The sequence below is a fragment of the Emydura macquarii genome, unplaced genomic scaffold (assembly GCF_026122565.2).
Source record: "Emydura macquarii macquarii isolate MOO-44397 ecotype Brisbane River unplaced genomic scaffold, CSIRO-AGI_Emac_v2 contig_3019, whole genome shotgun sequence".
NCBI lineage: Eukaryota > Metazoa > Chordata > Testudines > Chelidae > Emydura > Emydura macquarii.
This window is the reverse complement of record NW_027133156.1, coordinates 263,034-288,995: the sequence shown is the minus strand read 5'-3', so window position 1 is coordinate 288,995 and position 25,962 is coordinate 263,034. Positions and strand designations below refer to the sequence as shown.

Genomic DNA, 25,962 nt, shown 5'->3' with positions numbered 1-25,962 from the left:
GGAACCCTCCGTCCTCAGTTATACAAAATATTCTGATCCAACAGGATAGTTAAATACCAAAAGTTACACATTCCAGCTTGTGTATGGTTACTGAATATAGCAAGAAGTTATCTAGGTATGTCGTCAAAACCCAAAGAGGATTTCACAAAATTATTCATTCATTACAAAGGTGATTTTAATCTTGCTAAATCATCTAGGCTGTATCAAAAAGGGTCTTGATATATAAGGCACCTTTTCTAATTCTGATCATATCATCAAAAAACATGGGGGCAAGGGCTAACAGAATTCCAGGAGTCAGACAATTCTATGCACGGAAAAGCATTGGTGTTAGTCCTATTAAGTTTAGCTAATGCTATGCTTAGAAAAATAGATCCAGTCTCCTCAGAAATTTTTACCTATTACGTGGCCCAAAAGTACACAGAAAGCAATGTATGAATACTCAATAACATTCTCTGCTGTTACTTGGTAGCAAGAGAATACAAAGAAACCTCAGTAGTCTTAGACAATTCTCGATAATACAGTTTAACATCCAAAAGTTGTTCACCACAGATTCTCATCAGCTATCATAACCTGCAAATCATTTTGGAAATCTTGCCCAATTCCATTGGTAACTCCTGACATGTAATAGTATTTGAAGAGTTCAGCAAAACAGAGTCATCAAACTATTGGAGAAATGATTTTGCCTGTCTTCTGTTTCAACACCCATTCCTGAACTGTACTAAACTTAAAAACAACATGAAACTGCACAAGCTCTAGATATACTCTTATGAAGATAAATATTGTCTACAAATGAAGCAAACAGAATTTGTGTGTTTTAGCAACAGGCAAAAAGCTGATTCTAGGTCAGTTTCTGCCATGAGTTGAGCCCTTATTGCAAGTCCTAATTATCTGTACCACTTGATCAAAAGCAGCATATAAACACTGAGCACAGCAAAGGATCTGTATAATCATTAACTGATCGCCTTCTGGATAGAACAAATTATGAACAAGTTTAAACTTGCCAAGAACTTTCTTCAAGATCACGGCCAGAAGGAAAATCTGCATGTGCCTGAATAGCATAGTCTTAAATGACCTTCCTCTTGCTAATTCTTTTAAACCACTTATCACACCCTCTGGCATTAAAGTATAAGTACAGGATATATGAATAGCATAGAGATTGTTTAACTGTTTTTCAGAAAAAATTGCAGCTGTGTATTTTCCTCCTCTCTTCGTTCATGCTCATGAGTCATGACTACACTGGCAGTTACTCTGCCACCCACACAAAACAACTGTTCTACTGCCAACATTTACCTCTGAGCACTGCAACCATGACCTGAGACCTGTGTTCAGAAGGAGCAAGTGTTCAATTCCAGTACTCTTTCCCCAAGGAAAGCATTTATTTAGAATTATCCCCCACTCAAATAAACAAACAAAGAAAATACAAAACAAAAACACCCTAATGAGAAAATTAGGCAGAGACTGAAATAGTTAAATAGAAGTGGGAAAAAAAACCCATCAATTAATTCCAGGGTTTCATTGGACCTGTTCTGCATGGCTCACTGCTATCTTGCCCCTGTGCCTAGAATTAGTCTCTGAAGCACCCAGTTAGCTGGGACCGCCTGGTCATTCTATCTATGGGAAACTTTCTATAATGCATCCTGACACCTAAGCCAACACAAGCTTCTATTTAGTGCTCTTAGCCTGTTAGCCAAAATTCTTCAAACTGATTTCCAGCTGACAACCATCTTTGCTTTATTATTATTTATATATATTTTTAAGGGCTGACCACGTGATTGACAAACACAGTGATTGACAAGACAAAACACAGCTGGAAACTACACCACCATAGTTAGAACTCGGATCAGGATTGGCTTCTACACAGAAAGTAAGATTAAAAAGTGTTCTTTTCTGTAAGGGAACCTCCTGCTTAGCAGTACCTATCCTGACAGCAAGCCGGCTCCCTACAGAGGAAAGTGAGGCATACCTTCTAAGACACTGGCTCCCAGAATTCCACATCCAAAGACTGCACGTGCAGACATTCTTACAGTCACTCTAACAATGAGTAAAAGGATGAATCAACACACGGATACCTCGCTGATCTTGTCCACTGAAGCAGACTTCCTTGTAAGCCCAAGAGGAAGCCATCCTTTAAGAAGAGTGAACCCTTACTCTAAGTGGTTAAGGCAAGCCTTCTGCTAGTAATGTTCCCTTAATACACATTAAACCATTTAACTACGATTTATTTAGAGGATTTTCATACTTTGGGCCCTTTGAAGAGCACAAAAGTCAATTTACAAAGTGCTTATGTTCTATGGAAACACACTGCTATAGTCCAGATAATATCCAGCATATGCCTAAAGGCCTCCAATGGACAGAAAGAAAGGAGATTAATGACCTGTGAACTAGATTTGGGAACAAAACGGTACAGTAATATTCTATGCCCTTATGAAATACCGAAAAAAGATATTTACAGCAAAATGTAGCAATTTACCAATGTTTTCAGCAGAGGTAAACACCTTTAAACAGGCTACTTCAATGCACAGTCAGAAAGAAGGGAAAAGAGTATCACTGAAAGTTCATATGGAGGAAAGCAGAGGCAAAGGAGTTCTAGTCTGGAACTTGATGGAACTTTACCCATTGTTTATAATCCTTAACACTAGAGGATGAACCCTTATAAGGATTCCTGATTGTTCCCAATTATGAAGCTTGATCATTTAGTGTGTGAAAGGCCCCTCTACTTGTAAAATGGAATGGAATTACATACCAGAAGTATATGTAAATAATCTTACAAGACCTAAAAATAAAAAACAAACCACACAGAATGACAGCATGATTAACAGATAAACTGATGGACCCAGAATGGTCTTTGAATTCTTAAATGCCTCATCGAAGCTGTGTTATTTTTATCTACAAAGACAGAAGTAGCCAGGTAGTGTTTGAAAGGAGAATGAGAAGTTAATAATAGTGGTGATTGGTATGATAACAGCCTCCTATGAATGTAGTTGGCATCATGGTAAAATGAATGGTAGAGTCGTCAGGATTATAAAAAAATATCTAGAAGCTGAATTAAAAATTGTTAGGTTACCTATACATGTTTAGATATGGAAATACATAGCTAAGACACCCAAACAACCTTAACTCTGCCCTGTAGTAATATCTTGAGATGGATGAAAAACATTCAAATGAGTGTTTAAAAGCCAATCTATTCTGGGACCAAAAACAGTAAAATCTTTTCATTATAATCATCCGGTTATTGCACAGCGCCACTGCAGAGCAGAGTTAAAGTTGTTTGTGCATTTCCATATCTTCACATGTTTGGATTTCTTTTAAGTTTAACCTTAACTCTGTGTTTCTAATGCTTGTTTGTGGTATAATTACAATATCCGTGTATTATATTACTGATATGTATTATCTACCTTAACTCCATCTTAACTTAGTTTTTGTCTGCAAATTAAAAAAAAAAAATCCCTAAAAATTTTATACATGAACACTAAAAAAGAAACCCAAAAAGAATGCCCCCATGTGATATTTTTAATGACTGTACAGGAATGTTGATAAGTAATATCAATCTTAAATCGTTTTATCTTTTAAGGCCAGTTTCACCAGTATTTTCTGGTAGCTTTGTGACACACTAGACAAACACAAAGAGGCCAGAGTATATCAGCCAGTTAAGCTGGATTTACAGCAGCTTTGGATCACCAGAGCAGCACAAAGTAGTCAGAGTGTATTATTCTATTTTTCCTTTCCTGCCTTTCCTCCATATTCCCTTGTACATATAGGCCCAAGTTCCCCATTTCTCCTGTCTTCTGTCCTTTGCATTCTGCTATGCACACACAAAGGTTTTCTTTGCCTCCACCCTCACCCCTACACCCTCCTACACCACTCCCAACAACCTGTTCAATAGATCTGGTGCAAATAAATATGTTTTTGAAAAAAATATTTAGAATTATTGGTATTTTTCATAACAAAATTTCTCCTTCAGCATAGAATAAAACCAGGTTCCTCAGAGAAACTCACTGAGAATAGCCTTCTTTCGAAACTGCCACTGCCTCTGCCTCACTTTGTTCCCAATGGGAATGAAGCCAAGCTGCCCTCAAGGTAATAGCCCCCTATGCTGTCAGAAGAAAGAGGAACACAGGTGAATGGAAGCAGTGGCCATATTAATTGAAGGAAACTTGTGGCCTCAGTTCCACTAATCACAATACGAGATGGCAGCATTTTGAGAGAGATCAGTTCTTCAAGGAATTCGCTACAGAACATTTTTCTTAAGCCTCTACTGAAGGAGAAACTTTGCTATGAAAAATAATAGAGACAGAATTTCACTAACTGAGAAAACCAGTGCTCCAATTAACTTCTGCTCTTATTTACAGATATTTTTAGTGGATTATTTCACTTACCATCTTACTACCAAGTGGTATGGATTATGCATCCATGGACAGGCAAAAAGTCAAACATGATTCAGGAAGGAAAATTAAACTGTGCATGAATTTCCCAAGTCAACAAAATAACTGTCACAGGGCCTGTCGCATCTAATACCACCTTCTGCAACTAATACCAGTCAGGAGAATTCAGAATTTCTGCAACATATGCACTTGACAAACACAGATCCCATCACATTGTTAGAGGGAAAGATGGGGAATATGAATTTCAAATGCCTCGACAAATATAGATATAGAATTGAATACTATTTGGAGAGTACTGAATCTATAATGAAGATCCTTGAAAGCACTGCAAAAGGAGAGAGACATTATCTAACTGCATGCTGAATATTTTCAAGTACATGAGAGAGAAAACAGGAAGTTGTTGAAATAAATAAATGGAGGAACGCTTAAATCGGCCAAAATGATTATTCTTGCTCCTATAAGGCTCCCAATCCACAGGGAAAGTTATTTTTTTTGTATGCGTCCATGATATTAGATACAAGGACGGGGCTAGGGGAGTAACGAGGTAAATGAGTAAAAAAAACCTCAGTGTGTCACATTTTAAACGAGGCACATAATACATATGCGCACACACACACTCAATCTATATGCTTAATTTGGTAACAATAAACAGGAGAATATGCCATACAAACTCAGTATCTTTTAAAATGTGCAATATCAAATGCTTGTTTACAGTTACTAGTAGATACTACCCTCCCTATCAGACCCCCGCCTAAATACTTTTCACGTTATAACGATCTAAACTACCACAGGTTTCAGAAGAATCACAAAAATTGAAGTCTATTCCTACAAAATTTTTGGTCCAAAAGAATTAGAAATCTGTCAAATAAAGAATCCACATGCTTTAGGAAAACACATGTCTGGTGTTGCCCTTGTCCTCTCACAGTGCAATCGTCCTTTGAGCTGTCCTCTTATATGGTGTCCGGCATTAGCAGCAAAAGTAACAAGCTAGCTTGAGAGTCAGAGCAAGGACACAGAAGGAACATGGGCAGAAGCTGATTTTACAGTTATTACCCAGGACAAGTGAAAAAAACCAAAACCCTGAAAAGACCACTAGCACATTAAAAAAAAAAATATATATATATATATATATATAAATAAATAAAAGTCAGAAGCAGCATTATCCTCCTCACAAACCCAAATGAGGCAAAATTCATGCAGGCTGGGTCAACAGTTTCTACAAATGGCCTGGCTATAAGAAACATGGGTTCATATCTGTTTATAAAACAAAAACATTGTATCTCATGGTAGACAGACAGTAGCCTAAATCATGGCTCTTCAAAACCCTGTGAAGTCCCTTTATATTAGCAGTCCAACATTACATATAATCCATACTTTAACAAATATTCTTCAAAGCAAAAATTAAGAAATTTCTAATGGAAAAGTTAAGTAAAGATCTCTATGCATATTTTCATACATCCTTTAGTGACAGGCTTATTAGTAGAATCCTTGTTAGACAACTTGTCAAAGTACTACAAAGATCTATAGTTTTGTTGTCTCCATATTTCTTGTAGCCTAAATGAGACTGTGTTTAAGTATTTATTCTTAACATAATTTTACTCCACATTAAAAATGCTTATAGGCCAGCCCCTCTGTCATAATATGTCATGCCCTGTTTTCCAGAACAAGCTGCTGATCTGAATGTCAATTAAATCCTGGGCCAATGCATTTAACCTGAGATTTAAACTGAAGTTTCCTTGTAAATGCCACCAAATGGCAGGGGTAACCCCTATTGCACTTTGGGAACGGTACATGCATAGTTAGGCACATGCACCCCTTCTCAAATGTAGCATGGGGCACAACTGGTGGAGCACAGCCCAAGAAGGAGTTTCATCAAACTAGCAGACTGGCTAGAAAAAACTATTTCTTCCATTGCTCAGTTATATTTAAAACTGAATCAACGCAAGAGGGATAGTTTTCATTTTCAGGCTCAGGTTGCGCACTCTGGCGAATCAGTGCATCTACTTTTAAATGCATGTCATCAACTTGTCCAGGGCACAGTAATTTCACTTATCCAGACAAGGTCTTCAACTGTCCCGGGTGGCAAGACAACAAGTTTTTTCCTAGCCTTATATCAGAACTGTTCAGCTTTGCTTTGGAAATATACCAATAGTCTGTCAGGGGAACACTGAAGGGATGTGAAACATGGGGCTCCTAGATGCTACAACAAAAAATAATAAATAATAAGCAGCATTAATAATTTCACAAATGCACAGTATAAGTGTATATCAAACACTCATTTTTGCAAATACTGTACATTATAATTTGCATTCTGTGCCTGTCTGTCATTCACTATTGAGGTCTTCTATGGTGAACATATGGCAAGATCAGTGACATCTATAAAGTTGGTCTTCACTCTGAAATTTATTTTAGTAACAAGCTTTGAAATCAACTCATTTTTGGAAAGACAAGTAAGACAGAACTACGAGTTTTTGTCGCGTAGATTTGACTTTCAATATTACTGTACATACCTCCCTGTTGTTCTGAAGCACCCAAAATTTGTCAATATATTCAGCAGGCATCCTCCCATATATGTACACACAACTCCCACAGACGAAAGAGTAATGGAGAAAAACTGATGAGGATGAAACCTGACATTTTCCAGAATCAAAACAATGAGTGAGACTATACATGTCCTCTTTTACTGTACAACTCACTTAAACTAGAGATAGATTCGCAATTCAAGGATAATTGCATACACTTTTCATTATCATTAATGGATTTGTAGTATAACTTCCCATTAATTAACAACATACACTGTTAATCAAAATTAATTTAGTAAAAAAATTTGAGGGAGAACAGTTTCATTTGATGTTCTACATATTAACTTTACTGTCTTAAATGGGAAAGGAAATGTATGACAACTGGGTGTGGTAGTTGCCATTAAGCAGAAATCATTAAAACACCTTTTGTTTTAGAGTTTAGTTTTATTGTGGTTTGAGGGACATCTAACAGGGCTAGAAGGGATTGTTTTTAAAATTTGCTTTGCTTTATACTTTCCTGTATAAAGATCTTCATTATAGCTAAAATGGATTAATTAAAAGAACTAACAAACAATTATCACATGATATAATATAGATGGAAATGAGGATTGGAGTATAATAGTTAACATTTTAAAGATGAAGGGGCAGAAAAACATTTTTAAAAAGATGCTAAGTAAGGTTTGGCTGGTTCACTGTGACTGACAAGTGATGTCATTGTTAACACACTGATTAATATATGAACAATTGGGCACCCATGCCTGTAATGTGCTGAATAATGCCACAGTTAAGTCTAAATCTCTACAATGCTGTGGAAAAATGCTTAGGATTAGCAAGTCTGCTTTTTGTTGGGAGAATGTGGGGGGAGAAGTAGAATACTAAAAGGTGAACCAGGACAATACAGAGTATTTACAGAAAGTTTCCAATCCTTATCAACCAAAATTTGGGAGTAAAAGAATTAATCCTCACTGATTCAGAGATATCTGACAACTAAAAGATGTGCTCTCATCTCCTTGAAAATATGCTTCAAGCAAGATCCTTGGCGAAAGTGGAGGACTCTAAGATGGTTGGTTGAGTTGACTGCTCACAGATGTGCCGACATATGGAAGCCAGTGCCAATGCGCTACAACCTGTTGTACAGTGTCAGCAGTATAATGACAGAACAGGTTGAACTCCTGTTAATGGCCATAAGAAGTGAAGGACAACTGTGACAGCCATGTACATATTACTTAAGCCTATCATTTCATTGCTGATCTTGGTTCAAGCATTTATATCTTGTATATCAGCTAAAAAGATGTTGCTAATCATCATCTACCAGTTAAAATGTGGCAATTTTTTACAATGAAAATGTATGCAATACTAGCTAAAAAAGCATGCACCACAAATGCAATTCTTGTTAAAATAATCCAGTTCTTTTAAAAGTATAATAATCTTCATATGTACTCAACATTAAGTTATCCTTTGTTTTTCAGAATCAAGCAACACTTCAAAAATAATTCACAACTATAATAAAGTAGTCCAATCACATTATACAGAGGCAATACCTTATCCTGATTTTTTTTTAAAACAAAAAAACCCATCACTTTGTTGATAAATGCAAAGTAATGCACATTGGAAAACATAATCCCAACTATACATACAAAATGATGGCGTCTAAATTAGTTGTGGCCACTCAAGAAAAAGATCTTGGAATCATGGTGAATAGTTCTCTGAAAGCATCCACTCAATGGGCAGCAGCAGTCAAAAAAGGCAACAGAATATTGGGAGTCATTAGGAAAGGGACAGACAATAAAATGGAAGATATAATATTCCTTCTACATAAATCCATGGTATGCCCACATCTTGAATAGTGTGTGTGCAGATCTGGTTGCCCTATCCCAAAAAAGATATATTGGAACTGGAAAAGGGTCAGAAAAGGGCAACTAAAATGGTTAGGGGTATAGAACAGTTTCCATATGAGGACAGATTAATAAGACTGGGACTTTTCAGCTCGGAAAAAGAGATGACTAAGGGGGGATAGGATAGATATCTATAAAATCATGACTAGTGTGGAGAAAGTAAATAAGGAAGTGTTATTTATTCCTTTTCATAACACAAGAAGTAGGGGTCACCAAATGAAATTAATAGACAGCAAGTTTAAAACAAACAAAAGGAAGTATTTCTTCATACAACGTGCAGTCAACCTGTGTAACTCTGTGTCAGAGGATGTTGTGAAGGCCAAGACTATAACACGGTTAAAAAAGAACTAGATAAGTTCATGGAGGATAGATCCATCAATGGCTATTAGCCAGGATGGGCAGGGATGCAAAACCATGCTCTGATGTGTCCCTAACCTCCATTTGCCAGAAGGTGGAAATGGGTGATAGGGGATGGATCATTTAATGATTACCTCTTCTGTTCATTCCCTCTGAAGCACCTGGCATTAGCCACTGTCAGTAGACAGGATACTGGGCTAGATGGACCATTGGTCTGACCCAGTATGGCTGTTCTTATGTTTTCTCTACTATGCTTTCTTCAGGAGTATTAGGAAAGAATGACAAAACACCTAAAGGTCCTCTCCTCATATGGAAGTGTGTCTTGCCTCTAAATAATTTTTGTTCCCTGTCTCTGGATCCTTTCTATTTCTGCTGTAGTTTTTGTAATGTATGCAGTGTTGTTGTAGCTTTGTCTGTCCCAGGATACTAGAGAAGCAAGGCAGGTGAGGTAATATCATAATATAGGCCCAACTTCTGTTGGTGAGAAAGACAAGCTTTTGACCTTACACAGACCTCTTCTTCTGGTCTAGGAAATTTACTCAGAATGACACAGTTAAACATAAGGTGGAACAAATTAAATTCATAACTCTGCAAGACACTAAAAATCAGGGACTGTATAGAGACTCTGGATTTATGGTCAATACAACAATCTATAACGCACTTAACAAACCTCATTTCCCAGACCTGAAGACTCTTAAGCTGGAAAACTTGTCTCTCTCACCAACAGTAGTTAGTCCAATAAAAGACATTACCTCATCCACCTTGCCTCTCTAGTATCTTTTTGAGACAGACTGTTCAGAACTGAACACAGTATTCCAGGTTAGGGCATACCAATGATTTATATAACAGCATTACAATATTTTTAATATTGTTTTCTATCCTGTTCCTTATATAGCCAAATAAACATTTTGTTTGCTTGTTTATCTCCACTGCAGACAAAGGAAATATTTTCACTGAGCTGTTCAAAATGATATACATCCTGAGCGGTTACAGTTAATTTAGAACGGAACATATGAGAGTAGTACAAATTATTCCTGCCATCGTGCAATACCTTGCACTTGCCAGCAATTAATTTCATCCATGTTTGTGCTGCCCATTCATATAGCTTTGTTAGGTTTCTCTGAAGTTCCTTACAGTGTTCTTCAGTCTAATTTAAGAACTGCATATCATATGTTTGCTTTTGCAAGGATCAAAGGGGGTTCACAACACCAATATATATGATTTTATGTCCTCAGCACAAGGGGGAAAGGCCACCCTGATAGAGCTCCAGAAGTTGAGCAGATCACAGAGACTCTCATAAAAATTCTCTATAGTCAATCAGAAAAGAAGCAGCCCCTATGGTCTGATGTTGGGAGAAGGGTTTTGTTTGTTTGTTTTAATGACATAGTGTGCAGTGAAAGCTGGGAACTTTTTCAATTAAAAAAAAGAAAAATGGTGGGAAATCCTTAATCCTTCTTCTATAAAAAGTCTTCTAACAGACTGACAAATTAAGAAAAATGGTTTCTATTTCCTTCATTCCATGAACCACATGTAGCATTCTCTCACCTTTCTCTAATCATTATTTCTCTCACCAGCCACGATTATGGTGGAATGTTCCAGGCATTCTGTAAGGTTTGTCTCCAAAAAAAACACAGTAAATGTAAGTGCCTGTAACCTCAATTCATCACATCCACAGTGAATCCCACCCTGCCCTTTACAATATATCAGGAGAGAGATAGAGATCTCTCTTTTTCACCAGAAGTATCTTGTTCCACATCATCCTGGAAACCATCAATAAAATCTTATTTAGCAACATTCATGCAGCAAAACAATTAGTTGTATTTTGGGGGGAAATACAGAGCAGTTTTTCTGATGCCTGAAAATATACTCATTGGCACTAATCACTGAAGTACTGTAATATTAACATGGTGCACAAATCTAAACAAAGTAACTGAAGTTTCTTCCACTGATAAAATTACTCATCCATAACGTATATAGGAAATATTTATGTCCTCTTAATACATAAATGTCATGTCAGTCACTAAGTCTCTAGATAAGTCAGAAGTCTGGAGTCCTAATATTCAGAATAGTGGAAAACAAACAGAAGGGCCCTGTAGCTATGCACACAATCTGTCCTAGCAAAACGTCTGACAGCTGCAACACTAACAAAATTAACAGTGGATGAATTAGTACCAGACGCTAAACAGTTGCTAAGGAAAGAATCAGCCATTTCTCTTTTTTTCCCTTCCTCAACCTATCAACCCACCACCACCATGCCCCCCCAATTAACACGATTGTCTTTCATTGTTTTATTATAAATTATCACAAATTACCCCTTTATATACTTAATATACATAAGAGGGTGAATGTATTCAATGGCCCATCTAGAACTTTAAGACAGGGTTCACAATTTTGAATGGGTCATGCCCCAATTTTCTTTTTACCTTTACGTCAGCCAATTTGCACCTCCCCTTCAGGTTCCTTTCACTCCTTGCTTCCAAGAGGACACCTAGGTTTATTTTCAGAATCAGAGCTTCTTGTTACAGACTAATAAATAGTACCAAATTTTTGTTTAATCTCTACATGTCCTGTTTCCATCCTGACCTGGGCATTCCGGACTTTTTTCCCCACTCAACCCCTCCCTTATTGTTCTTCTTTCCCCCTTAGCCTCTTGAATTCTCTTTCACTAAGCACTTCTAGCCTGAGATAGTAGCAAGAGTTCAGAAGTGTTATTTTCAAACAGTTACGGTACCTAACTCCGTATTTGGGTATTCAAAGTGGCACTTGGCACCTAAGCAAGTATTTGGATGCCTAACATCCTTCAAACATGAAAAAAGCAAAACTGAGCGTTCACGTTTTAAAGCTGAAAGCTCTAATACCAAACTCTAGAAGGGCTGCTAGCATCAGATGTTTAATTAATAGCAATGTTTCTCATGCCCTACACTAATAGCGTTACTAGGACTCTCAGATCAGAGTATACCACTCACTGTCCTAAAGCATAAAAATCACAGTAATACCAGTTTTATCCAGATCTACATTTCCCATATGACCTATATTGGCACTAGGGAAGAATATCTATTTTTGAAGAATCAGCCTTAAATCACACATGAAAACAATATTAGAGTAAAGCATGTTTTCTAGTCAAAAGTAGCAGACTTGTCATATTCGTGCCAAGCAGTCAAAAGAATAAAAAAAATTTATCATGAGCTGCAGAGAGCTTCAGTATTTCACCTACTTAGACTTATAAAATTGCCACTTCTCCATACATTCATATATTCCAAGGCTAGTGATCATCTAGTCTGACCTGTATAACAGAGGCCAAAATAATTCCTGAAGCAGATCTTTTAGAGAAATATTTTATCTTGATTTAAAAATTACCAGTGATGAAGAATCCACCACAACCCTTAATAAATTGTTCCTGTGATTTGTAAGTGATTGTACTGACCACTGTGTAAAGTATACAGTAGAGCCTCAGAATTACGAACTGATTGGTCAACCACACACTTCATTTGGAACTGGAAGTACACAATCAAGCAGTGGCAGAGGGGGAAAAAAAAAAAAAAAAAAAAAAAAGGAGCAAATACATTACAGTGATGTGTTAAATGTAAACTATGAAAAAAATAAAAGGAAAGCAGCATTTTTCTTCTGCATAGTAAAGTTTCAAAGCTGTAAGTTAATGTTCAGTTGTAAAACTTTTGAAAGAACAATCAAAACATTTTGTTCAGAGTTACGAACATTTCAGAGTTACAAACAACCTCCATTCCTGAGGTGTTCATAACTCAGAGTTTCTACTGTATTTACATTCTGGAGGGTCATGACACACGGATCGCCCACCTTCACAATCATCGTGCAACCCACAAGCAACTAGTCAAGTGAAATCCAGCTAGGGTAATCACTGTAGATTACATACATACATATATATATATCTGCTTGCTGAAGAAAGATCCATTACTAGGCCAACAAACTGTAGACTGAGACACTGACCTCTGGTGAGGGGAGGGGCAGATCAGATTTAAAAATTTGCTGATGTACTCCAAGTCTTCATACTCCTATACATGCACCCATATAAGAACAGGTCATCTTCCCCCACACAGGTACAAGGCCATGCCTCCTGTGGCTGATAGTTCTTCTCTTACATCTTGAGAGGAGAATTCACTGGGTTCACCAAACCATGAACTCAGAATATTTTTCAATGTAGTGTTTCTTCTTCTCTGGTCTTTTTCACTAGAAGTGTTCCTATTTCAGCTATTTCAAAAATCATCAAATTTTCTTTTCCTAAATTAAAGATGAATAGATCAACTCCTCTTTCTAATTTGCTGTTACTTGAAATAAAAATTTCAAAATAAAGAAAAATCTCTGAATTCAATTTTGCAGTCCACAGATAACAGAACAGAGTAGGTTAGATTGTTTGTTTTCAGTAAAATTTATTTTGTGCACGATTCTGTTTAAATCTGTTCAAGAATAACTGGTTACATACATTTCTTATAAATGGGGTAAAATTATGTAAAAACAAAAAAGTGCATTTTTGCTAATTCAGCCTGTTTTAAGTTATTTCAGATAGCATTCGCTATAAATTTAGAACACATCTTCACAGGAAAGTCAGATTCAATTATAGTTTCTTCTTCTGTTCTAGTACATTGACCAGTAATTTCAGAGCACATTCCAGATAATACTAGCTTCAAAATACTGTTAGAATACTCCAAACAAAGTAAGCTGACATCTGATTCCAGTTTATAGCCAACCATTCTCTAATCAGGCAATCTGATCTAAAAACGGATTAGTAGTTCACTAATTAGCCTTGCAAATCACTATTGCTATATTTCCAGTGTTTTAAAGTACACCTTAATAAACAAGCCTACCATCATTTGATGTAGTGACATATCTTCCAACATTAAAAACAAAATGTATGGCAGTCATAAAAATTTGATATTTTCTTCTTTATTAATTTTTGCTAGCAGATTCGGGGAGCAAAGTTTTAAGAGGTCAACCATTTTTTAAAATTAAAAGTAACTGTAGAGCAAAAAAAAAGCATATAATTAAAAATGACCTTACAGTATATTATACATTTTAGAAATATCAGGCTTTCCTCCTTTTTCTTTATTGGAGGTCCTTAGTAAGAATTTTGGAGGATCCACAGAGTGATGTCACACAAGGTTATCAAACTTGCTTTCTAAACGGCAACTCTCCCTCCTTCAAACTGAGGGAGAGGGGATGATGATTCTTTGACAGTCTTAGCTGAATCCTACAGTAAGAGAGAATTTAGCTTCCTCTTCATCTCAATTTTGTGCTGAGAGAGAGAGAGAAGCTAAAACAACCACAGTTTCTTTCCAGATCTTTTGCCAAGGACCTCCAGAGGAAGTGAGGACTGGATAGTCTTCATATTTCAAAACATACAAAAGAAACAAAAAATGAGAACTTCTTAAAGAAAGAAAGCTTGACAACCCACTCATGTATAATAACGGAGCAAAAAAGGATAAAATCTAACATTTTGTTTTAGCTTCACAACTCCCCTTTAAATATACTATAATATATATCAAAGGGCAAAGGCTGGGGGGTCAAATTCAAAGTTTCATTAAATGTAATTAATATTAGTAATTCCTGAAATATAAGTGACTAAAAGTGCATCTAAATTTCAAATACTAAGCATACTAGCAATCTTCTCAGGCAGAATGAGCTGATTCTAGTTCTAGTTAGAGTTATACCAAAATTAGTTATACCAAAATTAAGGTATAATTAGAACTTCAAACATAATTCCACTTAAAAAAAAAAAAAAAAAAAAAAAAAAAAAGACCCTGAAATATTTCTTACCCCATACAATTAAAAAAAAATCCATTTAATTTAAGTCACAAAAGTGCAAAACAAAACAAAAAAAGGGTGCCCTTTTGGGGTCAGTATAGTCTAGTGGTAAAGCAATGTGTTATCTTGTAGGGCATGAGCGTTTGGAACTAATCCCTTCATGCCTGGGTGAGCATAGGCAGATGTTCTAAAGAACGCGTTTTCCACTTTTGAGCCAATGGATCACCCTACACTTATCTCTAATGATTTTTCCAGATGGGGCCCAAAGGAGGCATATGTTCATCATCTTCATACAGAAACAAGAGGAGTAAGGAGGCCGGAAATAACAAGACTCCATACTGGTTTACAAAAGGCACACCCCCATTTGTACTTTTCTTATGCACTACTATACGACCTCCAAGCCAACTGTAAAAAGTAATTCCAGGCCTTTAATTCATACTGTGATTTAAGCTTCTTTAATTATTGTGATCTAATATTAGCTGCTGCCCACTAACTTTTTTCATAACATTTTTGCTGCCTCTTGTCATTAAAGTTGCGAATCCCCACTGCGCAGAGTGAAATTAAACACAATTTTATATAACAGATAGAAACTGCTTCCAACACTTTTTTATTTATTATCTTAATAGGAGTGCCTCACTATGGCTATCCTTTAATTTGAGCAAAACCTCAGAAATAAAATATTTTACCTTGCCAACATCACATCTTCTGACCTTTACCATGATTGTTTTTCATCACTTTCACTAAGTATGACTAGATCATTTTAATCACTAACTACAGAACCAGAGAGAATTTTTTAGTTAATTACTAAAAAAAGACACCTCTCTGATGAAGACTCAATGTCTCAATGAGATCAAAAAATCAGCCTAAAAGCAGATCTATGACAATAATCTCTACTAAACTGACAGTAGTCAGATTACTAAAACTAAAAGACTGCACTATTCAGACTATTTTACTGACATTTGATGTATGTGTGGTATACACAAAGCACTACACCTTCTGGTGTAGTCAACCTCAGCTTTAAATGGCTTTCTAAAATATAAGAATTTATAGAGGGGACTGAACCATTGTAACACAAGCTTCAACAAGGATGATAGCATTCCTATTTGAGACTGATCAAAAAAGTCTGAAGTTGTTTAATGTCGTAAACTATCATTTTGTTCACCATAATCTCATTCTTTTAATGATGCAAAGCATTGTCTTTAATGATAATGCCTGTATGAGATTTTAAGCTCTTATTTTACATTTGCAATATAGATATTTTGTGTTCTAAAATGCGAACATTTCTGTTCTAGAGCAAGAACTGTAGAATTACAGCAAATAAATTAACATAGATTCAGATGAATCTAATGAAATAGGCTTTTTCGATTGGAAAATTTGTTCGCATTGCATCTTTAACCTGTGAGGACCATACAACAGCAATACAACACCTTTGTAAATACAAGGCTCTATTACTCCAATTCCATCTTTGCAGGGCTCATAAGTCTATTTTGCAGCTTACTGAGAATGCTGCAGCAACAAGGAATTGTCACTGGTTAGGGCCACCCAGAATCACTTTACACCACTCTACATTCTTTATACCGGTGCTTATAAAGTGGTAAATTGACTTTATCATTGCAGTGCTATCCAGACAAATACATTTATAAAAATGCCAGGGTGGTACTCAATGTTTATACTTCTATACAGAACAAATTTGTTATGGAACCATTTAAATAAAATAAAGATTTTTTTTCTAGCTTCCAGACTTGCAAACTCAGCTGAGTTTGCTGAGTCTCAGCCTGTTTTCTTTCTGGTTCACACATCACCATCAATAACAAAGGATTCCTCAAGCCAAATGCTGCACTCTGTTATGCCTGTGCAGCTCTCTGTTGCCTTCAGTGGGGTTGAACAAGTGTAACTGATCATATAATTTCCTGCTAATGGGGACTTTGGCTGACAGTTCTAGTATTGGTGCGTAGGCCAGAAAAGAATCAGACTGTCTCTCAGAACTGTGTTTGTTCTACAGGGTGAGAGGGGTAAAAAGTATGGATGAGAGCAAGATTTTACTCAAGTCAGCAGGCATGGCTCTGAGTAACAAAAAGCTGATCAGATGATTAAGAAGGTAACATTTTTACAGTCGCTGTGAAGTGCAGGCCTGCTCTAAAATGTAGCACTACTGGTTTATAAAAATGTTAACATTATTGGATTTGTTGCACTACTTGAAGCCTTGAATTAACCGTTATCTGTATGCACACACACCAGGTGTCATTTAAGAATACCTCCATCCTGTCTGAAGTTGACAGGTGATCATATTTTTGCTGAGACAGGCCCCATAGTATGAAACTTGCTTCCTCCAAAATGTTATATTTCACCCCTTCTCACTCTATAAAAGCATGTTATTGATTCCCTCCCACCCCTCAAATATATACAGAACAACTTTTGCTGGCCCTATATTTGTAACTTTCCCTCCAATCTTTTTGCTTTTTAAAAAAAATAGTAATCCTCATCTGTTTCCAGAAATTTCTGTGAAGAGTGTTGTATTTTTATATTATTTATTATAACGTTTTGGTTTTATTAAGTGGGAAAGGATCCCACATGCTTTCTAAAAGGTAAAGAATGCTATTTATACAAGATTGATGTTTATACTCAAATCCGGTAAACGTGCATTTGATATTTTCTTCTACAGTACAAACACCAAATAAAAATCAAGTACAATAAAAAGTACACCAGGCACATCCAAAGCATTACAGACAAATTTTGAGGGGTAAATAATGCAGGGAAAACAAGAAAATAACGTAGGGCTGCTTACCTTCATTGGTCAATCCTGCTTCAATTTAAAAACTATTTGTGTCTATAGAGGATATTAGAAGTTTAGGGCAAAGTGAGCCAGTAAGTAGCAAGTGACTTGTATGTCACTACCCAAAAGAGTTTTTTAAGCTCACAACTATTTTATACCAATGCTGGTTTCTGATCAAAATAAAAAGCTGGAGAAATTCACAGAGTTCTTTTTTGTGCACTGTATAAGCAAGAACTGTAGAGGGCTACTTACAACTTGTTACTATAGTAAGTGTTGCCACACAAAGGCATTGAGTGGTGTATGATAATTACATGAAAAATAAAATGAACACCACATTATAACATTCCATACTTTTTAAAAATGTGAATTGCAACATATTGCACTACACTGCTCTAGCATAATCTACAGATTCTTTTACTTACACTGTAGTCCTTTAAATATTTAACAATTTTTAAATGTTTAATCCAGTTACAGCACTTCTACGGGTGTTTTAAAAAGTGAATTTGTCTGTGCCACTATTACACACACCTATAAAGCAACACTGTGAACATTTTCCACCCTAAGAAACATGCATTTCTTTAGGGCTTGCAAGTTCATCTCAATCTGGAGCCATATGCCATCTCAATAGTGCTTCAAGTCCTTGCTTGCTAGGCCCTTTTAGTTTTGGATCAAAGCCAAAACAAAACATCACAGCATAGGGTTCACATTTAAAAGCTTAACACTTTTTTTTAAAAAACCCACACACATACATCTGACACAGTGTAACCACTATCAATGTATTTTATTTCTAATATATTACCTTCTCAAAAGCCTGAAAATTAGATCTTTCTTTACTGGCTTTTTCCTTAGCTTCTACCCATCACCTGTTCTTTATGGGTCTGGTCCAAAGCCCACTGAAGTCAATTGGACTTCAAGCCAAAATACTGAAAGCATAATTTGGATAAATGCCAACTAAATGGGGATATGCAACTTATGTACACATTTTGGAAGCGTTTTAGCGTAAAGGAGGAAAAGTAATTGTTAGAGTAGTCAAAAGAGGTTTAACTAGAATGGGACTAAATTAAATAAAGGAAAAATTTGCTGAATATTAGAAAAATCTCCAAAGAGTGAAATCTATTAGATTGTAAGGGGGCAAAGTCAGATAGGCAGATGCAACTCCCACTGGCTGCAATAGGAGGAATACCACCATCCAAGAGTCTCCCAAGTGGCAACAGGCCCTTCACCTGAGTTAGTTAAAACTGAGGGGAGAATACACTACTGCATCAAAAGCAAGGAGTAGATAACTTACCATATCTTGAAATATTTATTAATATGTCAGTTTATGGGCTCATATTTTAGTGAGATCCACATTAACCAATAAGTTAATGTTTTTAAATACTGGAGATTTCACCCTTTGTAACTTTCTGTTAAAAACAAAACTATTGACTGTACTTACTTTTGACAGAGCTGGCTGAACAGAACTTTGGGAGAAAGAGGGCCTCTGCCAGCTTCCCTCATGCTGTGAAGGAATAAGAACATGGCTGAAGTCAGTGGTCCAGGGCTTGAGAGGTTCACCACCAAAGGATCCTTTGGAATAAAGTCGAATTATGTATCAGTAACATAGACGCCATTAGCTGATATAACTGATGCACAGAGTTCTATTAATTAAGTTTTATTAATACATTTATACTAAAGATCAATGTAACTTATAGTAAGGGTTAAAGAGTTTAACTCAATTAATTTGTAATGTATACATTAAATTCAGAGGTTTAATTTATCCCAACTGAATCTGAGTCAAAGAAAAATCCCTTGTATCTTTGTTTCTTAAAAGACTATAGGTTCAGAATCAAGCAACTTTTCAGACTTATAAATAGTCGGTTAGTACTAATTTTGAAAAAAAAAAGTGAATCACTAATTGAAGATTGAAGGGAAATTTAATATCACTTTGTGGAACATATAGTAATGAATTTATAAGCATGGTTTTTACATATAGGTATACTCATGAAACATTCAGAAGGTCTGGATCTGCCCCATTTTACTTTTTTTTTTTTTAAACGTCAATTGCATTTACAGGGTAGGTTTCTGATGTTGAAAAAATCCTGTCAGATATTCTAGAACCTCAAGTGTTGGCAGCACAGCATCTATGCACATTTCTCGCTCCTTTCATCTAAAACTAGCATCCCAAATTCAAAGCTTGAGTTAAAAATCACACCAAGATGAAGTCAGAGGAAGTAAACAATATAGCTCAGCTCTTATTTCTATTCCCTGGGTTTTTGCACATTCTTGGGCTGTAGTATTTTGTTAGACGTCAGATTTTGTAATTTGTAATTTTTCCTCACCTTCTATCTCCTATTTGTAAAGCAATAACAATTAAGGAGAACGTGAAATAATCTAAAATTATATGACCACCCACCAAACACATTCCTGTAACACAGATGGATGAATTATTTGGTAGCTGTACAATTAACTAGACTTCTGGGACATCAGAGTTGGCTATAACAGAGAGCTCTCCCCATTTTCACCAAAACTAGCTGCCAAGCATAGATGATTCTTCTTCTAGCCTTAGTCCCATCTATAATGGGCCAGCTCTTGGAGTCCTCCTTCTCCATTTCAGTCTGTCTTGAAGCAGTTCCTCAGAAACTCCACAACTAATTAAATCCTTTGGTATACATCCATCCATCTAACTGGGGTCTTCCAACCCTTTCTCTCCTATGCATTCTCCCAGTCTTCTTTTCACATGCTCAAAACATGTACAGCTGGATTCCCTCAGCTTTTCTGTAATAGGTATCATCTTCATACTTTCCCTAATTTGTTTGTTCCAAACATGGTCCATCCTTGTAACTCCAAGGATTCATCTTAATATTTTCATTTCCACTATATTCAAGACATGTGCCTGTCTCTTCCTCAGTGCTCAGTGTCAAATTTATTAGCTATCCACTAATCAGACTATGAAAGATGGGAGACCCTGAAAAAGGTTTAGGAACAGCAGCCCAATAAAAACCTCAGCAGCCTGAGGAACAGGAGTTTGATTTCTGACCTGAGGGCTGAGCAGCGGGGCCCCTATGGCTATTCAATATTTGGTAAATTTCACAAATTTTACATGAAGGGTTGGAGGTAGATCGGAATGAAATCTTTTACACATTTAACGAAGCACCAACACATACTGTTTCTTGTATTATGCATGTTAAAAACTAGATTTAACGAGAAGTGAAAAAAAAATATCAACTACATCACATTCCTGTCTTTCACTCCTTCAGGTCAGGCATTATTTGCATACAGTTATGCTCCTACTTTAGTTCAGCAGAATATTAGATGGTGATCATTCTTCCTCTTTCAATGTTGATTTTGGAGTGAACAACATTAAGTCTACAAAAGAAGTGAGGTCATATGTATTGTAGACTAGCTGAGAACGAAAAGACAAAAGAAACTGTAGGCCGAGGGTGTGATCATCATCATTAACTACTCTCAGCCTACTTTATCTTTTATAGAGACATTATTCTGATCCGGGTTTCTCCCATTGCACATTTAATACAAACTGGACCTCTTACTACACACCTACCAATTGAGAGTCTTCAGCTTGACTAATTTTTAGCTTTATTCCCTTTTCCTTCATCTCATACATTAGTTCATTTAACATGTGAGTCTGTGCCAGGTTCTTAAAGAGACAAAAAAAGAAAGAAAGTTAGACACACTGATCTCTTAACTAGAACAGAATTTGTGACTGAAGGAGTTTAACTGTTGGCATGTATAAAAGTATATTTAACGGAAAGACTTAAACGGGGATTGAATCAGGCCCATGGAAAAAAGTATCCCCTAGAGGAAACAGGTCTCACTCTTATAAAAGGTGTTGTCATTGTTGATAGGTCTCCAAATAAGAGATACAGAAGTAGGAGGAACTACAATAACACTGTCTCTGTGTCTGGCTTGTTTATTATTTTAATTGTGAAACAAATAATTTATTATTTTTAACTTTGAGTTTTCCTGTTTGTCTAAAGCCTGGTCTACACTGAAAACTTAGGTCAAAATAGGTACATTGGACAAGGAGGTGGAAAATCCGTACCTCTGATTAACGTAGATATGCCAATCTAATCGCCAATACAGACACAGCTATGTTGATGAAAGAATGCTTCTATTGCTGTTCAGAGAAGTGGTGTTCCTGAATCGATGTGAAAAATCCATTCCATAGGTATAGGCTATGTCTATAGTACAGGGTTATGCCAGCATAGCTGTGGCAACATATCTATGCCAGTAGTCTCTGTAGTGTCAACATACCCGAACTTACAGTGCCCTCTGAAGCATAAGAGCTTTAGTGAGACATACAGTGCGGTCAGATCCCTGAAAATATTATATCTTAAATCAGAGTCATTAATAATTCAAAATACCTGACCTTTACTAAAAATATAGTCAGAGAAACAATGTTGGGTTAACATGACTAGGGCCTATTCTACACACAGATTTTGTACCGGTATAACTATTTCCATTAGAGGTATACTATTTTTCCAAAATAAAATAGGCCTGGTCTACACTTAAATGTTAGGTAAACATAGCTATATTAGTGAGAGGTGGGAGGCAGGGAGGAAATCACACCCCATATCAACATAGCTATGCCAAGCTAACCCAGAGTGTAGACGCAGCTGCATCGACAGAAGAATGCTTCTGTCAACATAGCTGCCATCATTCAGGGAGGTAGTGTTCCTACACCAGCAGAAAAACCCCTCTTATTGGCATAGGCTGCATCAACACTATTGAGTTATGCCAGCATAGCTATGTCGCCGTGTAGTCTCCATAGTGTAGACAAACCCTTAGTTATTCCCTAGTGTGGATGCAGTTATACTGGCATAAGTATTTTTATAACAATATAACTTATTCCTCTTCCCATTAGGGAAGAAACTATATCAACCACTATAAGTACTTTTATTCTGGTATACCTGTATTCACACTCGGGGGATGAGTTATAGTTAAAGCAATACAATTCTTGTGTATAGACAATGCCTAGGCGCTCAATATCCCAAATCATGCGTAAAACACCCTTTTCACACCCGCAGGAGGACAAGTTCAGTGCATTACTCACGGCTACCTAATACGGAACTGCAAATAGATCATACTTTGAATTGCAACTGAATACAGCTACAACCCACACACAAACATGATGTGTATGTAACATCTGACATTTTCTCCTGCATCTCTTTCATTTGTAAAGCATTACTGACATATGGCTTGTTACTGAAGGAAATATTTTTGGGAGGGCAGAGGGGAAGAAGGAGGAGGAAAGGGTTGGGAAAAACCTATAAGAATAAAATGTAAAAAAGCAACAATTAAAGTGATAACATAACAAAACTCCCTTATAAATTTCACCTTTCTAATGATTAAATGAAATATTTCTAAAATGCTATCAACAAGGAAATCTGATGTCATTTTTGCATCTTACCTGCATGACAGCATTAAAAAAACATGTATTTCCCAAATTATTTATTCCCTTAACTGGAATTGATGCGCCATTTGCAGAACTTTTTCCTTTTAAAATTTCACTTCCTTCAATATTTTCTTCACAAAGTCGTATAATTTTTGATGATGAACCTATAATTTAAAACTATAGATTAACATCAGCAGTGACCAAAATATTAGATATTTATGATTCAGATATTTAGCATGAAATACTGATTCTCCATCCCCTAAAAGAAATACTAGCTTGCTTGCTTGAACAGTTGGATTTAAAGTTATTAGAGAAGAAACAAGAAAAGGTTGTGAACAAGCTAGCTTTTATGTAAAAACTAGTTTCTGTAAACCAATATGAGCCTCAAACATGTCTGATATGGAATCTTATATTCAATTGCTGAGATGTCTATTTACCAAAAATAATAGTTTAATAGTGTATAGATTATGGAGCACTTTAGGGCAAGATCTGTCTTTTTACCATATGCACGAGGCCTACCACAATGGGGTCCTACACCACAATAGTAAGTACTGATACAGGCCCTAATCCTGAAAACATTTACACACACGGTTCATTGAAAGCACAAGTAGTTCCACTGACTTCAGTGCTTAACTAAAGCTAAGCATATGTGCATAACTGTTTGCAAAAATGGGATATTACTTTTATCTTATTTCCCCCAGTTCACTCCTTCCATTGATTTATTTATTGCAACGTAGACCATACAAAAAAGTGCCCAGTTCCTACTGTGAGTACTTTTGACTTTCTTTAAAAGAACGATGCAACAAAAATAAATTCAGCTATAAATCCCTCAGACAAACTCTACCAACAACACAACCCAACAGGTGATACCTTTGCCACCAAACTTCTATCCACAATTAAAAAATCATCCCCATCAGGCTCCACCGTCTTCAACCAGCCTTGCAAAAAGATGGGCCTTACAGCATGCCCTTTTTAGATCACTAAGAACAGTAAAGACTTCAGATTTATGTGCATTATACACACACACTAGAAAGATCAGGCAGTAGTTATTACTTTGCTTTTTGATGCTATTGAAGGGAGGTATGCAAAAGCGCCCACCTGAGTACGGTGAATCTCTCTCAATTACTGTCCTTCGTTCAATTTGGCTTGTACATCTCATTCAACAGCTGGATATAAACAGTTATCTGTTTTCCCTGATAACACATTTACTCCTCCCGCCCCTTGTCACTGGCACAGGATCTGTTAAGCTACACCCAGCTGCATAAGATACTGCTACTTGTTTAAAATTTAACAAAAAGCAGATTTAATAAAACCATAATGGAATGTGCTACCAGTAGTGTCCTTGTATTTTCCTATTTGCCTTATTATTTAAATAGACAAGGGGCAGTGAAGTTAGGCAGTCATTAACTTGTAGCCTAGAGGTAATGTAAAGACTTGAAACACACTATTTAGCCTAGAATTCTGCTAGCAACTTTCATATTGTCATGATTGCTATACTAAATATGAACATTACTGACATCCGCAGCGTTTTAAGTATTGATTAACAATGCATGTCAATGTAAACGAGTTATGCACTTAATGGATGCCAAGCACCGTGATGCTGCAATCTACATCTTGACATATGAATTCATATATTTGTTCTAATGAGTTACACAATGAAATCTCATTAAAGTGTTCTTGAGAAATAACTAACAGATCTATTTACATTAATGAAATGCTCATGCCAAAAGGTTATTTTATATATACTCCTAGGTACTCACTTGCTTAGAATGTGGAAAAATATAATTAAATGCAGAAAGAAAAGTAGATGCAATTAAAAAATATCTATTGTGGCTGACAACAACCCTTTGATGCAATTTGCATGTACTCTTTAAGGATACCGAGGCATAATTATTTTTCAAGTTATATATGAGTTTGTCAAAATGCAGTTAGAGGCACTTGCTATTTAATTTTTTTTATATGCTCTCAATGATACAGCCTATGCAGCTTACAAATATACTCTATTCCTGTGGTGCGGAAATTGAAGAGTACACAGTAAGAGAGCAAATTTTCTTTGAAAAAATAGAATACTTTTGAACACAGCAAATGACAAACAGCTCAGGAGCCCTTCGTAATTGAAACAGGCTCCACAAACCAGGATACATGCAGTAATACCCTTTCATTGACATGCTTACAAGGTGCAAGTTAGTGTCTTGCAACAGCACCATCCACATAAAACTCCTAAGGCAAGAAAAGTGTGGAAGCTTGGGAGGGAGAAAAATCTCCAACTATCCGCAAACCGAAGGTAATGTTCAGCACTGGAAAATGAATTTTTAAAAAAATCACTGGGTTTTCCCCCCACCACAATAAAACTGTACTGTATGTGGAAAAAACTGATGGTTAACAAAAAAAGTCAAAATTGTGTAAATAATTTGTGTATTGGTATACCACAGTTGTTGCATTTATCCATCGGCATTCAAACACATCTGGGACAGCATCTTAAAGTAAACAATGTTCACAAGGCCATCTGGACAAAACTGCAGGCAAAAATTAAAGCATAAGCATATGGAAAAGCAGATTTTTCTCTTCCCTTTAGCAGTACAGGATGACAAATGTCAAACCTAGATCTGTCCACGCTTCACTGTACTATGCTTTGCAGCACCACCTGGCTCTCCTTGCTCAGCCACCAAATATGGACAGCACTGCCACAGCAGACCATATCTGCAGGGCAAACTCAATAAAAGCATTTTACTTCATGGTTAAATGGCAGCTTCACACAAGTAGCAAGCTTCCATTTGTGAAGTCTCACGTGTAAATAATTTAAGGAAAAAACAAAAACAAAGATGACCAATTTTGTTATTAGACCTGAATGCTCATGTAATTACAA

At 36.3% G+C, this 25,962-nt stretch overlaps 1 protein-coding gene across 4 annotated transcripts in view; it reads right to left on the bottom strand.

The window, feature by feature from the left end:
• Positions 1-25,962, bottom strand: part of USP45 (ubiquitin specific peptidase 45) — a 100,539-nt gene that overhangs the window by 41,914 nt on the left and 32,663 nt on the right. For 3 of the 4 annotated variants that reach the window (XM_067530003.1, XM_067530005.1, XM_067530004.1), the window contains 3 exons: positions 23,112-23,260; positions 21,243-21,338; positions 19,140-19,270 (listed from right to left, as the gene is read on the bottom strand). In XM_067530003.1, coding sequence (XP_067386104.1) covers positions 19,140-19,270; positions 21,243-21,338; positions 23,112-23,260 — 376 coding nt within the window. Of the gene's footprint in view, positions 1-19,139; positions 19,271-20,912; positions 20,981-21,242; positions 21,339-23,111; positions 23,261-25,962 lie in introns of those variants that run through there. The other variant, XM_067530006.1, reaches the window with a different exon arrangement.